General features: G+C 43.2%; 1 protein-coding gene across 2 annotated transcripts in view; it reads left to right on the top strand.

Annotated features, from left to right (window-relative positions):
* Nucleotides 1-16,680, top strand: part of ADGRE3 (adhesion G protein-coupled receptor E3) — a 39,472-nt gene extending 22,792 nt beyond the window's left edge. For both annotated transcript variants that reach the window (XM_036415899.2, XM_036415896.2), the window contains 9 exons: nucleotides 828-1,012; nucleotides 2,993-3,160; nucleotides 8,152-8,349; nucleotides 8,612-8,847; nucleotides 9,325-9,395; nucleotides 9,613-9,700; nucleotides 11,315-11,483; nucleotides 15,097-15,192; nucleotides 15,900-16,680. In XM_036415899.2, the coding sequence (XP_036271792.1) occupies nucleotides 828-1,012; nucleotides 2,993-3,160; nucleotides 8,152-8,349; nucleotides 8,612-8,847; nucleotides 9,325-9,395; nucleotides 9,613-9,700; nucleotides 11,315-11,483; nucleotides 15,097-15,192; nucleotides 15,900-15,908 (1,220 nt within the window). In that variant the 3' untranslated portion in view covers nucleotides 15,909-16,680. The remainder of the gene's footprint in view (nucleotides 1-827; nucleotides 1,013-2,992; nucleotides 3,161-8,151; nucleotides 8,350-8,611; nucleotides 8,848-9,324; nucleotides 9,396-9,612; nucleotides 9,701-11,314; nucleotides 11,484-15,096; nucleotides 15,193-15,899) is intronic.
* The last annotated feature ends 2,918 nt before the right edge of the window (nucleotides 16,681-19,598 follow it).

Here is a 19,598-nt window from a genome sequence, read left to right as displayed (position 1 = left end):
ATCATTTATTCTAACAACAAATAAATTGTAGTCTATAAATAACATGACACTATACAGTAACTGAAATAAACTATGCATGTATTGATATGACTAAATCTTTAAAATATTAACTGGTGTGACAAAAAGCAAGTTGCAAAAGGATATCCGAAGGATATCACCATTTATGTGAGTTCTTAAACTCAGGAAACAAGATTTTGTATTGTTATGGAAACATATATATGTAGTAAAATGACAAAAGTATTTATGGAAAGACTACACGTTCACTTCCAGTCCATAGTTATCTCTGAAGAAGGAAAAGAAACAGTGGGAGCATTAGCCATTTTTAAAACATTTTATCTCCTTAAAAACACTTCTGGAGCCAATATGGAAAAATAATAATACATGTTAAATCTGGGAGTAGATGTCTCATAGTTTCTGAATGTTTGAAATATAAGTTTAACTTTTTTTATGAAATAAAGATGTTTGGCCCTGTGCTGGGAGCCCTGTGCTTTCCAAATGAAGCCACTCAAGAGATGCAGCGTCTGTTGGGAAAAAGAGCTCATTCCAAATGAAATAATTAGTGGACAACTGAATTCTCATTGGCATGACAGGGACTGCATCTGAAATAAAAGTTCGAAAAAGCATCATGACGCTTCTTAAACCAGAGGCTGGGATTGAGCTGGCCCTTCATGATGACTTGCATTTGGGGAGGAGAAGCGTGGGAGGAAGAGTGAACTTACCAGGCACACCCAAGCACAGGTGTGACCCTCATTGGGAGCATGATATGTGTGGAGCAGGAAAGGGGGCAGATGGAATGATGGTGGCACTTCATTTTTCTCTTTCCTCAGGTCCCAGTGCAGTTATCTTTATTGCATACTCTTCTCTTGGAAATATCATAAATGCGACTTTTTTTAGCCAGATAAATGAGGAAGAACGCGTTTACCTGAACTCCCAGGTAGTCAGCGCTGCTATTGGACCCAAAAGGAACACATCTCTCTCCAGGCCTGTGATTCTAAGTTTTCAGCACGTGAAGGTGGGTCAGACCTGCTATTTGGGCTTGCTTGGGTTTCACAGAAGTAGATGGAACAAATGCATCGCCTCCCAGTCAGTGATTCTGGACCTGGGCTGCCCCAGATCGTAGCCAGGAGCTACCTGTAGTTGTTAAGCATTTAAAATATGGTGGGATTCACTATATTGGGTGATCCTTGAAGACAGGAATTTTATTGTTGGAATTTATCATCTAGACTATCCTAAACCTTGGTTCCCCAATCTCTCACCACACCACACTAATGAATAATTAGTTTATAGCAGAAACTGCCTCTATTTATCAGACTCTAGATCACATGTGTCAAACACAAGGCCCGCGGGCCAAATCCGTCCCGCCAGGCCTTGCAATGTGGTCCGCACCACGCTGTCATCACTGCACTCCGCTGCGTTTCCATCACAATGAAAGTTTATGACTGTTCAGTAAACCATTCGGCCCTCGATTTAGGCTGGATTTTAGATTTTGGCCCCTTCTCTGATTGAGTTTGACACCCCTACTCTAGATGAAGGAAAGAGTGATAAAGGAGTAGCAGGTGAAAGGGGAAGGAATGGTGAGAATTCAGGCACTTTCTTTCACTTTCATTTGCCACTACTGCTTGTCAACAGTCAGCTCGATGATACCTCTAGTCTCAAGTGGTACAGATTATCCTATGAAAGGAAGATAAAAGACATGGATCATGATGATTGAATACAAAAACAAAAAGTAAGGAGAAAGGATGGGATAAGGAAGAAGGATAAGTGAGGGATAGTGACTGCCACGTGGTCATAAGGTACCATAGGTTGCTAATTCCTGATCAATATACACATAGAGGTGCCAAGAGCAAGAAAACTTGCTCTGTAGAAAAAGATAAATGGTGGGCGGGCGATGGAGAAGTAGAGTTGAGAGAGCGTAGTAGAGATTAAGATAGAGTGGAAAATTAAGAGGAATTTTAGGGAAATAATAGAGACTTTAGAAGATTTTTTTTTTAACCAAAGGAAGCCCAGTGGTTGAGCATCGACCTATGAACCAGGAAGTTGAAGGCAGTGCCAACAGCCAGGGGAAGGAAAGCCCGTTCTTACATGACTCTTCATGTATCAGGCCTCTAGTATTGTATGTTTGAAAGTTGCTGAGAGAGTAGGGTTTTAAAGTTCTCACCACAAAATAAAAGTTGTAATGATGAGAAGTGATGGGTGTTAACTAAACTTGTTGTGGTAATCATTACATTTTACACCTTAAACTTATACAAGGTTATATGTCCATTGTCTCTCCATAAAGCTGGAAAATTAATCTAATTTTAAAATAAAAATTTAAGAAAGTAAGGGTTGACGGAGAAAGGCGGGGAAATGTAGGTTTTCTCTGTCTGATGCAAAAATCTAGGCATGAAATTTTTGATGAATGGCATGGGGCAGAGGGAGTGGAGCAAGAAATCTGGGAATGGGCCAGTGGGTTATCAAAGGAGATACAGGCCCCATGAACTGTTTCCCTAGAAGCCCTTGAGACAAAGAGAAGGCTAATTTTATCCTGTATCTCCTGGCGATGTTCTTTTCCTATGCCACTACTCTCATTGCACAAGTAAGCATTGTGTTGTCAGGAAAGAAACTGATGTCAAGGGACCAGAGAAATGTTTTTGTTACTGTTTTCGAAAGTTGGAGGGGTTGAGGAAAACCAGGGAAATTTGGCTTGGAGAGCACTTGGGAGAAAACCTATGGGTGAGCCTTACACTCTCATTTTATCTGTGGGGGTACAAAGTCATGACATCGTGTAAAATGCAGGCTGCCACAGAGAGAGATGACCTTGTTTTATGTTTTGTGAAATCCTGATAGAGGTGGAGCTATGGGGGCTGTTGTCCTGGTGGCCATTCTCTTCACTTAAAACAGAAATTACCTGAGTCGCTCTCAGCCATGTTCTCATTCTGCACCTCAGCGCAGACCAACACTCTAAGAGTTGCTCCTCCTGAGCAAGAACACAGCGATCCCATTCTATTTTCAGATGAAGCCCCTGAGCAAGAAGGTCTTCTGTGTCTTCTGGGAGAGCACAGGGGAGGACGGCCACTGGTCCAGGGCTGGCTGCTTCCTGGTACAGGTGAACACGAGTCATACCACCTGCAGATGCACTCACTTGTCCAGTTTCGCTGTCCTCATGGCCTTCACTAACCAGGTATGATGTACGCGTTTAATTCCTCCACCTAATCCTTGTTGAGCCTCTGTGAGGTGTCCATGAGTGCTATAAAGAAAATGAAAACTAGTGAGGGACAGGAGTGACTGGAGTGGGGTGCCACTTAAGATAGAATGGTCAGAGGATTAAATATGAGAGCTGAAATCTGGTTATTAAGCATCAGTAGTACTGTGATGTGGATAAACCTTGAAAACACGATGCTGAGTGAGAGAAGCCAGGCACAAAGGACCACTTACTGTAGGATTCCACATATATGAAATGTCCAGAATAGGCAAATCTATGGTGACAGATTTGTAGTTGCCAGGAGCTGTGGGGAGGCAAGAATGAGAGTAACTATTTATGGGCATGGGGTTTTATTTGGGAGGTGATGAAAATATTTTGGAACTACATAGAAGTAGTGGTTGCACAACACTGAACGTGCCAAATGCTACTGAACTGTACCCTGTAAAATGGTGATTTTTATATTATTTGGATTTTACCTCAATTTTTAAAAAGCCAGTAGGAAAGGGTCTCAGAAAGAGCATCTAAAGAAGAGATACAAGTATGGCCAAGACTCTGAAGAGAGAATAAATTTGGTGTGTCCCAGAGAGAAGTGTGGCTGGAGTAGAGTGAATGAAAGGAGTTGGAAAGGGGCAAAGTTGGAGAGATGGAACCAGGAGAAAAATACCAGATCTTGAATGCCAGATTTAGTTTTCTTCCAGATTTCAATGAGAAGGCAATGGAGGTTTTCCATCATGGATGTTATATATTTATGTCATTAGAAGATCCATGTCAAGAATGAGCAGTAGCAAGAATAGACTTGAAAAGAGATGATGGTGGCTGGGGTTCAGGTGGTAGAGGTGGTGGGAGAAGGTCAGATTGGACACTGGTCCAGGGCCTAGAGGTGGGGTTGGAGAACTTACTAATGACATAGGATAGGTGACAGCATACAGGAAGTCCTGCATCCCTCTCTTCTTCTCAGGTTGGAGGTGATACCCCAAAACAACACTTAGTGGAAATCTCTGACCTCCCCAATTACACAGGGCATTGGGGAGCTAGCATCTTATCCTATATAATAAAGAGGTAATATGCAAATTGACCATCACTCCAACTCACAAGATGGCCACCCCATGTGGTCAAAGATGGCTGCTACAAGATGGCCAGCAGGGGAGAGCAGTTGTGGGCGATCAGGCCAGCAGGGGAGCACAGTTGGGGGAGATCAGGCCTGCAGGCAAGGGCAGTTAGAGACAGGGACCAGGCTTGCAGGGGAGAGTAGTTGAGGGCAACGAATCCTGCTGGGAGGGCAATAGGGGGGACCAGGCCTGAAAAGGAGGGCAGTTGGGGGGAACTAGACCTGCAGGGGAGGGCATTAGGGGTGACCAGGCCTGCAGGGGAGGGAAATTGGGGGCAACCAGGCCAGCAAGGGGAGGGCAGTTATGGGTGACCAGGCAAGCAGGGGAGGGCAGTTAGGGGTGACCAGGCCTGAAGGGGAGGGCAATTGAAGGGGGACCAGGCTTGCAGGGGAGAGCAGTTGGGGGGGACCAGCCCTGCAGGGGAGGGCAGTTAGGGGGGAACCAGGCTTGCACTGGAGAGCAGTTAGGGATGACCAGGCTGGCAAGGAAGAGTAGTCGAGGGCAACTAGGCCTGCATGGGAGGGCAGTTAGGGGTGATCATGCCAGCAGAGGAGGGCAGGTAGGGACAATCGGGTTGGCAGGGGAGTAGTTAGGCATCTATCAGCCTGGCAGGGGAGAAGTTATAGACTGATCAGGCTGGCAGGCAGAAGTGGTTAGAGGCAATCAGGCAAGCAGGCAGGCAGCTGTGGGGAGCCAGCTGTCCTGGATTGAGAGAGGGATGTTCAACTGCCCGTTTAGGCCCAATCCTGGCAGTTAAGGGTAACCAGGCCTGCAGGGGAGGGCAGTTGGAGGGGACCAGGCCCAGTGGGATCAGGCCTAAACAGGCAGTTGTACATCCCTTGAGGGGTCCCAGATTGGAGAGGATGCAGGCTGCACTATGGGACACACACACACAGACACACACACACCATGCACGAATTTCATGCACCAGGCCTTTAGTCCTATATAATAAAAGGGTCCGTATAATGCGCACTAACCACCAGAGGGCAGATGCTCAATGCAGGAGCTTCCCCCTGGTGGTCAGTGCACTCCCACAGAGGGAGCACTGCTCAGCCACAAGCCAGGCTGATGGCTGGGGAGCATAGTGGTCTGCCTCCACCACAGCACTAAGGATGTCCAACATCCATTAGTCCCGTGGTCAGCAAACTGCTGCTCACGAGCCACATCCGGCTTTTTGGACCCTTGAGTGTGGCTCTTGCACAAAATACCACGGCCTGGGCGAGTCTATTTTGAAGAAGTGGCATTACAAGAAGTTTCCGTTTAAAAAATTTGGTTCTCAAAAGAAATTTCAATTGTTGTCCTGTTGATATTTGGCTCTGTTGACTAACGAGTTTGCAGACCACTGCATTAGCCAGACATCACCTGAGGAAAAGGTGCAGGCTGGACTGAGGAGCCACACACACCCCCACCCTGTTCCCATGCACAGGGCCTCTCGTATGTTTATACACATGAAAATACTTCTTTCATTCATTGTTACATTTATGAAGTTTATCTATGGGTTGAGCATAGCCTTAGTTTATTCATTTTCATTGCAGGACTATACTACAATGTACTTACTCATTCTACAGTTAATGAGTATCGAGGTTGCTTCCTGTCAGGAGCTATTAAAAGCAGTGCTACCTTTCTAGGATGAAGCACATGCAGTTCCATGTGGGACCCTCCAGGGTGATGAGGGTGCAACACACTCCAGATGATGGAGCCTCTGTTATCATGAGTTTCTGAGTGACTCTGTGGAGCAGAGTGTTGTCCCATCTATATAAAGTTGGAAAACAGACATAACTAAATTATATTCTCAGGAGTTGGATACTTAAGGTGGTAAAATTTACCGTAAAAGGATCATGGCTACCTCTAGGGGAGAAGGTGGTTTGCAATTAGGAAGAGCTTCTGGGATAATGACAACAGGCTAGTTCATGATCAGTATTTACTTAATAATTATTTATCATATAATAGATTGGCTTTTTGTGCTTTTTGCTTTTTTAAAAACGTATCTTTATTATTGAAAGTATTATAGATGCCCCCTTTTTACTCCATTGACTTTAAAAAAAAAAAAGGTGGTGGCGGGGGGATTGAAACGTTCTATAAAGTGGCATTGAAAAAAGCAAAAATACCCGTATAATCATAAGGGATGATGACTATCATTTCCCAGAAGTGAGTCTAAATGGCTCATCAGATCCCTGGCCCCTGTCTTCAATGAGTGAGATGAGTCCCCAAGAGCGTAGTTATTGATAGATAGGGTATCTTCATTTGAGGCCTCCCACTAGCAGGTCCTGAGAAAAGAATTTAAGGGAAAGTAGTTTCTCTGGGAGGTGAAACCTCAGTAGGTGTGTAGGGAAGTGAGACAGAGAAGAGAAGGCCGCCAGGAAAGGATGCATCCAACAAAAGTTACCCCCACGGACTAGTGAGGCCCAGTCCTGTTGGGTACTTCTGGGAGATGTCGTAGGAAATGCACCTCAGAACCTTCCCACAAGAGGTGGAACAAGCCGGAGTATTTATCTACCAGTTCCCCAACTGCTGTTATTTGAGGGCAGCTTCCAGAGGCATAAAGTTGTAACTTGCTCTGGTGTGTCCAAGCAAGGGGACATGCCATCAGGCAGAGTCACGGGGGCTCACAGAAAGCGGGCAAAGGGCAGGTACAGACGAGTATGAAGAGGTTAGTAGCCTCTGCTACACAGGACTCTCTGTGTCTCTTTGGGTGCAGACTGTGTCTGGCAGAGCCATTCACTAACAGTGTGAATTCTGCTGATCATCATGGAGCCTATAGTTAATAGGAGAGGGCTGTGCACTTGATCGTTTGGTAAGAGGATAGATCTCTTGTGTTCTTACCACAAATTTAAAAAAGTAAGGGGGGGGGCCAAAACAGGTTTGGCTCAGTGGATAGAGCATCTGCCTGCAGACTGAAGGGTCCCGGGTTCCATTCCAGTCAGGGTCATGTACCTTGGTTGTGGGCACATCCCCGATGGGGGTTGTGCAGGAGGCAGCTGATTGATCTTTCTCTCTCATCCATGTTTCTAACTCTATCTCTCTCCCTACCTCTCTGTAAAAAAATCAATAAAATATATTTTTTAAAAATAAAAATAAAAAAATTTAAAAAGCAAGGGGGCACAAGAAAGCTTTTGAAGGTGACGGATATATTTATTACCTTAACCATGGGGATGATAGCATGATATATGCCTATGTTCAAATTCATCAAAAGGTATGTGTACTCAATATATGCACTATTTTGTATATTAGATATACTTCAATAAAGCTGGGGCAAGGGGTGACAGTCTCAGAGACACCTCTCACACAATCTGTCATTAGCTTTGTTTATTTTATTTTATAATTTTTTTCTTTATTGATTAAGGTATTACATATGTGTCCTTATCCCTCAATTGCCTCCTCATCCACTCCCATTCATGCCCTCACCCCCCTGGTGTCTGTGTCCATTGGTTATGCTTATATACATGCATACAAGTCCTTTGGTTGATCTCTCCTCCTTAGCCCCACCCTCCCCTACCTTCCCTCTGAGGTTTGATGGTCTTATCAATGCTTCTCTGTCTCTGGATCTGCTTTTGTTCATCAGTTTATGTTATTCATTATATTCCACTAGTGAATGAGATCATGTGATATTTATCTTCCTCTGACTGGCTTATTTCACTAAGCATAATGTTCTCCATCCATGCTTTTGCAAATGGTAAGAGTTTCTTCTTTTTACAGCAGCATAGTATTCCATTGTGGGTGTGTTTTTTTTGTGTGTGGGGGGGGGGGGGTTTTGAGGAAACTCATCATGTGCCTGTGTTTAGACTGCCCTGTTCCAAGCAGGGAAGCCACAATCCCAGAGCAGGAAAGTGTGGCTGATGTCTCCTCTTTGCTGGGTCCCAGGAGGAGGATCCCGCCCTGGCTGTGATCACCTACGTGGGGCTGAGCCTCTCTCTGCTGTGCCTCCTCCTGGCGGCCCTCACCTTCCTGCTGTGCAAAGCCATCCAGAACACCAGCACCTCACTCCACCTGCAGCTCTCGCTCTGCCTCTTCCTGGCCCACCTGCTCTTCCTCACGGCCATAGACAGAACTGAGAACAAGGTACTGACACTGTCCCAAAGGACCCTTGTCCTCCCCATGGGTTGCTGCTTGGGCACCTTAATAAAATCGCTTTGATTTCTGGAAGAGGGTGGAGGGGTGGTGCCAAGGTGGGCAGCACTGACACTGATGACCTAGCACCTTTACTGTTGATGGCCTTGGTCTAATGCCAGGTGCTCTGAGATAACACAAAGATCAAGGAGGGGCCCTCAGTTCGCACACCACCCCTAAGAACCCCCTCTGGTGACTCTCACTCCTCCCCCAGGTGCTGTGTGCAGTCATCGCGGGTGCCTTACACTATCTCTACCTGGCCTCCTTCACCTGGATGCTGCTGGAGGGCCTGCACCTCTTCCTCACCGCTCGCAACCTGACGGTGGTCAACTACTCCGGCGTGAGCAAGTTCATGAAGTGGCTCATGTTCCCGGTCGGCTATGGAGTCCCTGCTGTGATCGTGGGCATTTCCGCAGCGTCCAGGCCTCACCTTTATGGAACCCCTGAACGGTGAGCTGGGCTCACACCCTGTGCCATGGACAGTTTGGGTGGGGGGAGGCAGCATCAATGATGGTGATTGAGATGTCCATAGCAAATGGATATCTTTTCCCTAGCATGTAAGACTGCTGGCCTTTCTCCAGGGAAGCAGGGAAAGATGGAGCAGTAGGAGCTTGGAAGGTTGTGAAAGGAGGGAGTTTTGTGGTTCAGTACCAGCTTTATCCCTCCCATCATTTGGAGCTTTCAGGTCTCCGATTCCTCGTTAGCATTATCTCCATTTTCGCACCATCATGGCCTTGGTATGAACATTCGACAGAACTGTGCTTATAAAATGCGTAATGTAGCATTGGCACACAGTCGGTAGCAATCAAAACCTTCATTGCTGTCAGCTGACATGGTCAGAAGACAATGGACATGTTCTCTGTTAGGAAAAGCGTCACTTCATGTTCATCTCTGATCTCTCTGGGTCCCTTTCCCCTTGATTCCCAGCTGCTGGCTCCACCTGGAACAAGGATTCATCTGGGGTTTCCTTGGCCCCGTCTGTGTCATTATCTGCGTGAGTATGTGGCACCAGGGGTCAGGACTGGGGCAGCATCAGAAATGCTGAGTGCAAGACAGCACATGGGGAATGCATTTCCTCTGTTGTATGGTTTTACTTTTCCACCTGCTACCAATTCCGTCCTGTGTGCAAGGAGAGGAGCAGTGATGTGCAATTTATTAAGGACGCAGTGCATTATTTTCACTTGCATTCCTGGTCTGTGTCGTTCCTGCAGGCAAATTTAGCATTTTTTCTCTTGGTCCTCTGGAATTTGAAAAAGAAATTCTCCTCCCTCAACAGTCAAGTGTCAACCATCCAGAATATAAGGTAAGATGGAGCACGTGGTACTTCTGATACTCTCTTCCTCTCCTTGCCCCTCCTTCATATCTGCACACACATACACCCCACAACCAGGCTCCAGGGACTAACAAGGCTTCTGTCATCTCCCAATATCCATATTAGATAGAGTCCAGGCTAAGCTATTGAGACCAAAAGACCCTCCCCGTCAAAAAGAGTGAAATAGAAGTTTATGTTACTCTCATGTCATAGTCCAGAGGTGAGCAGTCCAGGGCTGGTGGGGACGCTCTGCTCCACAGAGTGATGCCGAGACTCGGGTCCTTCCTATTTTGTTTCTCCACCATTCCTTTGTCAGTTTCCCATCCATTAGAAGTTGCATGGCCCACATCTGCTCAGATTTTATTGGCCAGACCTTAGTCACATGGTGACAACTAGCTTTAAGGGAGTCTGGAAATATATGGTCTCTAACCTGGTAGCCATGTGTTTTGGAAAAACTCTAAGAGGGGAGGGATCTAACCCGAAAAGGAAGAGGAGGAGAACGGACAAAAATAGCAGTTTCTGCCACACAACACAAGATGCACACAGGAATACTCTTTTTATCAAAACAACCAACTTAAGTTTGTGAATCCATCAGTTACTGAAGGCTTGGGTTCTATAGAAACTCTAAAAGTTGTGCTTCTGTAGGATGCCCCAGCAAAACTGGGTTCACCCCATTGATAGAGACCAATTTAGCTAATTATAACAAACTTAAATAAATATCTAAAGGGTTTTGTGTAATGGGTTTAGGAAGAATTTAGATTATAATATTTTTGTATAATACTATTTCAAAAAATTGAGACTCGGAGCTTTTTTAATTTGCATCATGCATTTTACTGGGGACACATAATTTATTTTCACTTTAATCACAAAAATAACATGATATCTATTTTTTTTCTCAAAATATGTAAAGTGAAAATGTTAACTCCCTCTTTTTCTACTACTTCCACTTCCCAAGAAAGCTGGAATTAACAAATTTTATGATAGATGTGATATAATATGTGTGCTATTTTCCCCAGACCTTTTTCTGTGAATTTCTATAAAACAGACAGGCACACATACAAGAGCCAACACACTACACAAATCTTTCCTCAACCAGCTTCTCTCACATAAAACATTATGGTTTAAATTAGGGATAAATATGTATATATGAAGGTATACAGTGACCTTACATCTCAGTTTGCCTGGGACAGTCCTAGTTTATGCCATTGTAATTATTAATAGTACCTTTTTTAATCTCAAAAATCTCCCTGTTTGATTAACAAATTATATGGCCCTCCATCTTATAAAAGAGAAAGAAATAAAAAGCCCCTAGTTTTAGAATGCTTTATGCATATGTGGTTCTTATTTTGCTCCATATATTATCCTACATACATATGTTACAGCCTCATTTAATCCTTACGGCAGCCCTGTGAAACAGGACTATTATAAAGGTGGGGGAACCCACGTTATAGAAAGGTAGAGCAGTTTGCCCAATGTCACACAGTGCTGCCTTTGGATTTCAGCCAAAGCAGTCTAGCTCCAGAGTCCTCACCATGACCAACCACTCTGTAAGGGTGTCCATGTCCATTACCAGCTTGTGCACATGTTCGTTTTCACTCCCCTCAGGATGCTGACCCTGAAGGCAGCAGCGCTGGTCCTCATCCTTGGCTGCACGTGGTGTCTGGGCATCGTGCAGGTGGGCCCAGCTGGACGGGTCATGGGCTACCTCTTCACCATCCTCAATAGCCTTCAGGGTGCCTTCATTTTCCTGGTCTACTGCCTCCTCAGCCAGCAGGTAAACAGTTACCCCTTTCTTTAATTGTTTTAAAGGTAAGAAAAAAAATTTGCAGGTCTGGAGCTTAGTGGACATTTAGATACACATTCCCTAGATTTTCATGTGAATTTGTGAGCAGTATGTAAATGCTACCTATATTTTCTCTATTTTGAGATGCTATTGATTGTGAGATGTGTCCATTTAGTAATGGCTTTACAAAGTAAATAATTGCTATATCGAGGAAATACCATGTTTGTTTTCAGCTTTCCCATTTGTAATCGTCATCTACTTCTGTGTTAACAAACAACCTCAAAAATCTGTGGCTTACACGTAAATATGTAATATTCTCATTCTCAGTCCACAGGTTGGTGAGAGTTCAGATGATCTTGGCTGGGCTTAGCTTGGCTTAGCTATAAAATTCAGATATATATTTTATATTCAGTATGACTACTCAATACAAGCCAATCCTTGTATGTGCAGCTGAGCAAAAGAAACAGGGGTGTCTATCCAACACACGGGAAATACTGGCTGCTTTGGGCTTGTTGAGATAAGCTTTTAAGATGTTACCTAACTAAGAGGCACTCGGGGATAATTTGGACTGCGTGTTGTCTCTAAAATTGAACCCTAGACATGATGAAACCCTAATATGCACTATCGAACTGAGATACTTCTACCTAGATTTAGCTAAATTATACTACATCTATAGAACAGGATACTACACAACCATGAAGTATTGAATATAATGTAGAAGACTGAAACCCCAATGAAGCTGGGCTCCACATAGTTCAGGTCAGGAAGTACAATGGCCTAATAAACATAGTCCAGCAACCAGAAGAAATACAGAATCACTCAAGATCTTTATTTGTACTTCTCAAATACCTTAAAGAAGAAACATAGTCCAAATATCCCACAGATTTTGAGATTGTTTGTTACTGCAGCAAAATATATCCTGACTGACACAATTTCCCTCCTGTTACTAGTTCTATCCTCCTCCTTTTCTTCCTTCTTCTTCCCCCTCTTCCTTCTCCTCTTCCTCCTCCTCCTTCTCCTGCTTCTCTTCCTTGTTCTTCTTCTTCTCTCTCTCTCCTTCTCCCTCTTCCTCCCCTTCTCTCCATCCATCTTTCTTTCCCTCCCTCCTTCCCTACCTCTCTCTCTTCCACCTTTCCTCAGCCTGTATTCAGGTGCCCAAAAAACCAAACTAGGAAAAGAAGAACATCTCCTCAGTAGATGAAGGAGAGGAAGAAACTGAGCTGACCAAGCCAACACTTCCTGGAGAGCAAAGGACCAGCATAGTCTTGAAACAGTACATTTTTGTCCCGGCACAAAAATATTTTAGGACCAGAAGGATATTCAAAATATATTAGAGAGAGAGAGAGAGAAAAAGCAAATTTCAAAACATTGCTCCAGAAATGTTGCATTTTGTTTGTATAATGTATATATGCACTTACTGTTTATGTTGTTATGCATTTGTTTATGTGTGGGTAAGAGTGTGCAAGGCAAAGTACAATTGTTCTCAAACAACACCCAAGGGGGATATTTAGCAATATCTAGGGACATCTTAGATTGTCACACCCGGGGGGGCAGGGGGCAGGTGCTACTGGCATCTATTGGGTAGAGGCCAAATATGTTGCTAAACATCCTACAGTGCATAGGATGACTCTAATCCAAGATGTCAATAGTGCCAAGGCTGGAGCCTTGGTGTAGCAGATACTGTTCATGGCCCCCTCATATCCCTTTGCCATTCATCTCCGTGTGCCTCATATTGCTTATTAAAAACATCTGTGGCCGAAACCAGTTTGGCTCAGTGGATAAAGCATAGGTCTGCCGACTGAAAGGTCCCAGGTTCGATTCCAGTCAAGGGCATGTACCGTGGTTGCAGGCACATCCCCAGTAGGGGGTGTGCAAGAGGCAGCTAATCGATGATTCTCTCTCATCGATGTTTCTAACTTTCTATCCCTCTCTCCTCCTCTCTGTAAAAAATCAATAAAATATATTTATTTTAAAAATAATCTATGACTCTATCCAGAATTAGGAACTCATGCCCCCATCAAATAGATCTTGGTTCTAATCCTTGCTCTTTTATTTTCTTAGCCTTCTAATTTTGGAGAAACATTTTGTCATTTGTAAGTTTCTGTTTTATGTTATAGATAATAATAATAATGGTACTACTTGAAAGTTAAGGCCGCTTGCTCAGTGGGTACAGCATTGGCACTTGGACTGAAGGGTTGTGGGTTCGGTTCTGGTCGGGGGCACATACCTCGGTTGCAGGCTTGATCCCCAGCTCCGGTTGGAGTGTGTGTGGGAGCAACCGATCGATGTGTCTCTCATATCGATGTTATCCTGTCTCCCCCTCCCTTCCACTCTCTCTGAAAATCAATGGAAAAAATATCCTGGGGAGAGAATTAACAACAAAATGTTAATGAGAACATTAAATGAGATAATGCATGTATAAATGGCCCAGCAGAGTGTCTAGCATAAAGTAGTCTCTCAATAAACTAAAAATCAGTGTAAAAAAAAAATCTGTGACTCTGTGCCTATGAGCTTCTTACTGCCCACAGGACGTGCCTGGCCTGTACACAGGACAGGCTGGTGGATAAATGACCCAGATCCCTTGTCCCTGAGGTGGGATGACTCTGAAGTGGAAAGCATTGGGTACTTTCTTTTTTAATATATTTTGTTTTATTTCAGAGAAAAAGGGAGAGATAGAAACATAAATGATGATAAGGAATCATTGACTGGCTGCCTCCTGCACATTGGACCAAGTCCGCAACCCAGACAAGTGCCCTTGACCAGAATCAAACCTGGAATCCTTCGGTCCCCAGGCAGACACTCTATCCATTGAGCCAAAACCACTATGGCAGGATTGGGTACATTTTACTGACTGCCTTCCCGGCCCTATCGCACTTCCTCACTGATTTACTAGTGTTTTCCTAAGAACACCCCTCAAATGAATTCTTTACACTTGAACCCTGCCTTAGGGTCTCCTTCAAGGGACCCCAAACCAAGACACATGGAAGTATATCACCAAAACATCAGTTGTCTTTTACTAGATTTAGGAATTATGTGTGACGTCTATTCTTTTCCTCTGCGTAGCATATTTTGTAAGTCTCCACAACAAAGATGTATCCTGTAATGAAAGATATTATTATGGTAAAATATATATAACATAAAATTTATTATTTTAACCATGTTTAAGTGTACAGGTCAGTGACATTAAGTACATTCACATTGTGTGCAACCATCACCACTCATTCCTCTCTAGAACTTTTTTATCATCCCAAAATGAAACCCCATAATCATTAACAATAACACTTCATTCTCCCCTGCCAAGCCCCTGGCAACCACCATTCTACTTTGTCTCAATTGATTTGACTATTATAAGGATCTCATATATGTGAAATCATATTGTATTGGTCCTTTTGTGATTGGCTTATTTTACTCAGCATAGTGTCTTCAGGGTTCATCCACATTGTAGCATGTGTCCAAATTTTTTTCGTTTTTAAGGTTGTGTAACATTTTGTTATGTATATAAACCAGATTTTGTAGGAAAAACTTTTTTTTCATAATGCCTCTTTTCTCTTCCCAACTCTGCCTTTTCTCTTCTCCAATATTAACAAAAGCCATCTTGTTCCAGGTTCAAAAGTGGTTTGGAAACATCATGAAACCTAAATCTGAGTCTGAGATTTATACAATTTCCAGCAGGCTTGGCCCTGACTCAAAACACAATGTGGTAAGAAGACTTATTCTAATGTTTCACCCCTTGACACTCCAAACTTCCTCTCCTTGTTTTAATATGAGCTCCCCTTCCTGGAAGGTATGGGGAAGAAGTATATTTTCTGATGATCTGATTAGCATTCTTCATTCTCATTATATTGTTTCTAGTGACCCTGCTCACTAACAGTGCTTAGCTGGCTTTGGTATATATTTTTATATTTTTTAAATTGATTTCAGAGAGAAAATGAGAGAGAGAGAGAGAGAGAGAGAGAGAGAGAGAGAGAGAGAGAGAGAGAGAGAGAGAGAGAGAGTGCAATATCAATGAGGAGAGAGAATCCTAGATTGGCTGCCTCCTGCTCACACCACATTAGAGATGGTGCCTGAAACCTGAGCATGTGCACTGATCTGGAATCGAACCAGTGGCCTCCTGGTTCATAGGTCTGTGCTCCAACCACTGAGCCACACTGGCTGGGCTCATCTTAGATTTTTTTTATTTTTTTTTTAGAAGTCCTCCAACTATAAACTAAGGCTGCACCTGTCTAAAAGATTCCAAAATACTAGGAGATCATACTATCCTTGCCTACTGGATGGAACTCTCTGGCTTTAATCCACTCCTGCTCTTCCTTTCTGCTTTCTTGTTGTTTGTTTGTCTGTTTTGTTTGTTTTATCCTTACATCTACCTTTAATCTAAACATCTTTTGTGGGGGGGGAATATTTTTTCAGGACAAGTGAAGAGAAAATATTAAAACTAGAACTTTCAATTTCACATGGAAAGTCGTATCCATGGATCTGGTTGGCATCATGAAGAATGAAGCTGAGGACAAAAGGAATCATTATACACAACATCCCTGGAGAAGAAATATTTAACCTGAACTTCCCGAAGCATTTGTTCTGCATAATGGGCTCTCAATAAATGAGTGTTGAATTGGTTTTCTGTTATTCAACCAATGCTTGTCCCTGGTTACCCAAATCATGACTGTTGCAAATACTTTGCATAAATGAGAAGGTCCCTTTCATGGCCTTGTCTCAAGTTCTTTCTCTCACTCATCCTAAACTTGTTCTTTAAACTCTTCCACTCCATCATCTTTGCCTTCTTTCTTATCTAGGCTAGATCTCATGATCAATCAGATCAAATGATTCTCTCTCATACTTTCAGCACCTTTGCCTTCTCATTCCACACCTACCAGGAGTGAAGACCTCAATCCAGGAGTGACCCAAAGATGGCAGGCACTGTGCATTGTCTATTCAGTGGCCATCACCACGTCATATGTTCCTTATTAACAGAAACTTGACTGTTTTAAGATTTGAGACAGCAATGTGCCTGAACACAGGGGTTCAGTTGGGATTGGTGTGAGCTGAATGATACTCAGCTAAGGGGAGATTACTTCCCTCCCTTAATGGACATTTGTCAATGTCTGAAAAACATTTTTTGTTTTCACTACTGGGGCAAAGTGGTGAAGGCCAGAAGTACTGCTAAACACCGTACAGACAGACCACACACACAAAGCAAAGAATGATTCCCCTCCAAATGTCAGTAGGGCTGAGGTGGAGGAGCCCTGGTCTTAGCTAACCATAGTGATGGTGTTCCCATTTGCTAAAGATTGGTTCAGTATGTGCATTTATACCGATTGTGACCAATGAGATATAAAAATAAAAATAAAAATCCCCTGGAGCCGTATCTGGTTTGGCTCAGTGGATAGAGCATTGGCCTGTGAACTGGAGGGTCTTGGGTTGATTCCAGTCAAGGACACTTGTCTGAGCTGCAGTCTCCATCCCCAGTAGGGGGTGTGCAGGAGGCAGCCAATCAATAATTCTTTCTCATCATTGATGTTTCTATTTCTTTCTCCCTCTCCCTTACTCTCTGAAATCAATAAAAGTACTTTAAAAAGAAAAAAAGAAAAAAAGAAAAACTAAAAACAAACAACAAAAAAACACCTACTGGAAAATACTTTTACTCCTTGATAAAATAAGACAAATTTAAGGAGAGCCTGACCATGACCTCCTATTTTTGGCCACTTTAATAATATGATGCTTGCAGGAAACAGTGGAAATATGGGAATAATCTGGGCTCTGACACTGTTGAGTTGCTGAGCCAACCCTTTTTCCTATATAAGACAAAATGCTTTTGTTAAGCCACTTGGGGCCAGAGGATCTGTGACTTGCAGCACAATCAGTCTTCTTTATGAACCAACCACGTGTCTTCTCCACTCTTCAACAAGGCAGTGAGATCCCAGGAACACTCAGCTTGGAACCATTACTAAGGTGCGCTTTCTGATCTAAACAAGACCCTTCATACTATCTGACACTTGCTTTTTCTATCCCTACTTATCTTTACCACACAGGGAGTTTCTGTTTTCACTTCCTTTCTCAATTCACATCACTTTTTCCCTTTTCCATAAGGTATAAAGCCTTGTCTTCTACTTAACAGAGATAATAAACATCAGCTGATGGAAAGTTCCATCTACGGCCATACCACCCTGAACGCGCCCGATCTCGTCTGATCTCGGAAGCTAAGCGGGGTCGGGCCTGGTTAGTACTTGGATGGGAAAGTTCCTCAATGTTCTGGCATCTCTTACAAATATACCCACATCCATACCCGTCCATGCCTCATCAAGGCCCATTGTTTCCCGCTCCAAAGGGATCCCTCATCTGATTTAAAGCTAACCCTTCCCTCTGAGATTTAGAGCTCAGTCCCGCCCATCTCTTTTTTCTTTCATTTTTTTATTAAGGTGGTATATATATATATATAGTATATATATCTTACCATTGCCCTCCCACTCCCGTATATGCCCTCACCCCCCAGAGTTTTGCATGGATTGGTAACGCTTATTTACATGCATACAATTCCTTCAGTTGATCTATTATCTCCCCCATATCTCCCTAACCTTTACACTGTAAATTGACAATCTGTTTGTTGCTTTACTGTCTCTGTATCTATCTTTTTGTTCATCAGTTTATAATGTTCTTTATTATCCATAAATAAATTAGATCATGTGGTGTTTTGCTTTCATTGACTGGCTTATTTTACTCAGCATAATGTTCTCCAATTCCATCCAGGCTGCTGCAAATGATAAGAATTCCTTCTTTTTATGGCAGCATAGTATTCCATTGTGTAGATGAACCATAGTTTTCTGATCCAGTCATCTGCTGACAGGCACATAGGCTGTTTCCAAATCTTAGCTATTGTAAATTGTGTTGGTATGAACATAGGGGTGCAAATATCCTTTCTGATTGATATTTCTAGTTTCTTAGGATATATTCCTAGGAGTGGGATTACTGGGTCAAATGGGAGTTCCACCCTCCCATCTCTTGAGCAGACCTTTCTCCATTATCCCCTCTCTTCCCTGAGTCCTCCATCTCCTTACATTCTTTTTCTTAGTTCTTCTCTGATGGCATTTCAATATGCTAAAGCTTACACAGCAAACTTTCCTCATAAAAAACCAGATAATAAATATTTTAGACTTTTGGGGCCATAGATAGTGATAAAGACGATGACGATAGACAAATAGATGATAGATATAGATGGATATAAATCAATAGATACACACAAAATATATAGGGTGTTTCAAAAATATATACACACACTTTAAAATGATCAAGGCAGTGTTCATTAAAATATATTTCATTTTCAAAATTGAGCTATCAGCTGTCAAAGTATGTATACATTTTTTTGGAACATCCTGTATGTGGTATATGTGTAAAGGGATATACGTGTATATCCCTTTAGAAATACAAAAACTCACTAGTCATACAAAAAAAGACTGCAGGCAGAATTTGCCATCCCACTCCACCACCACCACCACCAAGCTATAGTTTGCTGTTCCTGTGCTAAAGAGAGAGAAATAGAAGACTCTAGAAAAATGGCCACCTGTATATATTTCAATCCCCTCCAATCTATTCCCTAATGTATCTGCTCCTTTGAACCAAAGTCTGCTGGGGCCCTGGCAGATGGGTTGACATCCCCAAAGAAAAATCTAGGGTTGAAAGGTCTCTCCATACACCAGATGCAGAGTCCCAAAAGAAGCTGAAGCGTGCTCTACGGTAAAGATCGGACACAGCTCATCCTAGGAAGAGTCTGAGCCAGGGGGTCATAGGCCTCCTGGGATAAGGTCAGCATCACTCCTATGAGAGAGTGTGTGTGTGTGTGTGTGTGTGATCCCAAGAACTCCAAGTAGGAAGCAAGGAGAGCGGGAAACAGAAAGGCACTGCCTGGTGCACACGTGGCCCCTCTGGAGTAGAGAATCAGTCTCCTTCCATCATTTGGAAAGCTGCCACTGCTTAACATTCTGAACCCCCAGATCTGAGCACCAAAAGCAAATGAGAACCACGAGGGGCCCCAGAGGTCCTGAAAAGAGGATAGTCTAACATAATGGACACCCAGCAAAATAAAGTTTCTGGAATAGACAGATCACTTCAAACAAG

This window comes from Pipistrellus kuhlii, unplaced genomic scaffold (genome assembly GCF_014108245.1).
Source record: "Pipistrellus kuhlii isolate mPipKuh1 unplaced genomic scaffold, mPipKuh1.p scaffold_m20_p_52, whole genome shotgun sequence".
NCBI classification, from domain to species: Eukaryota; Metazoa; Chordata; class Mammalia; order Chiroptera; family Vespertilionidae; genus Pipistrellus; species Pipistrellus kuhlii.
Note: the sequence above shows the minus strand (reverse complement) of the source record. Positions and strands in the feature narration are given on the sequence as shown.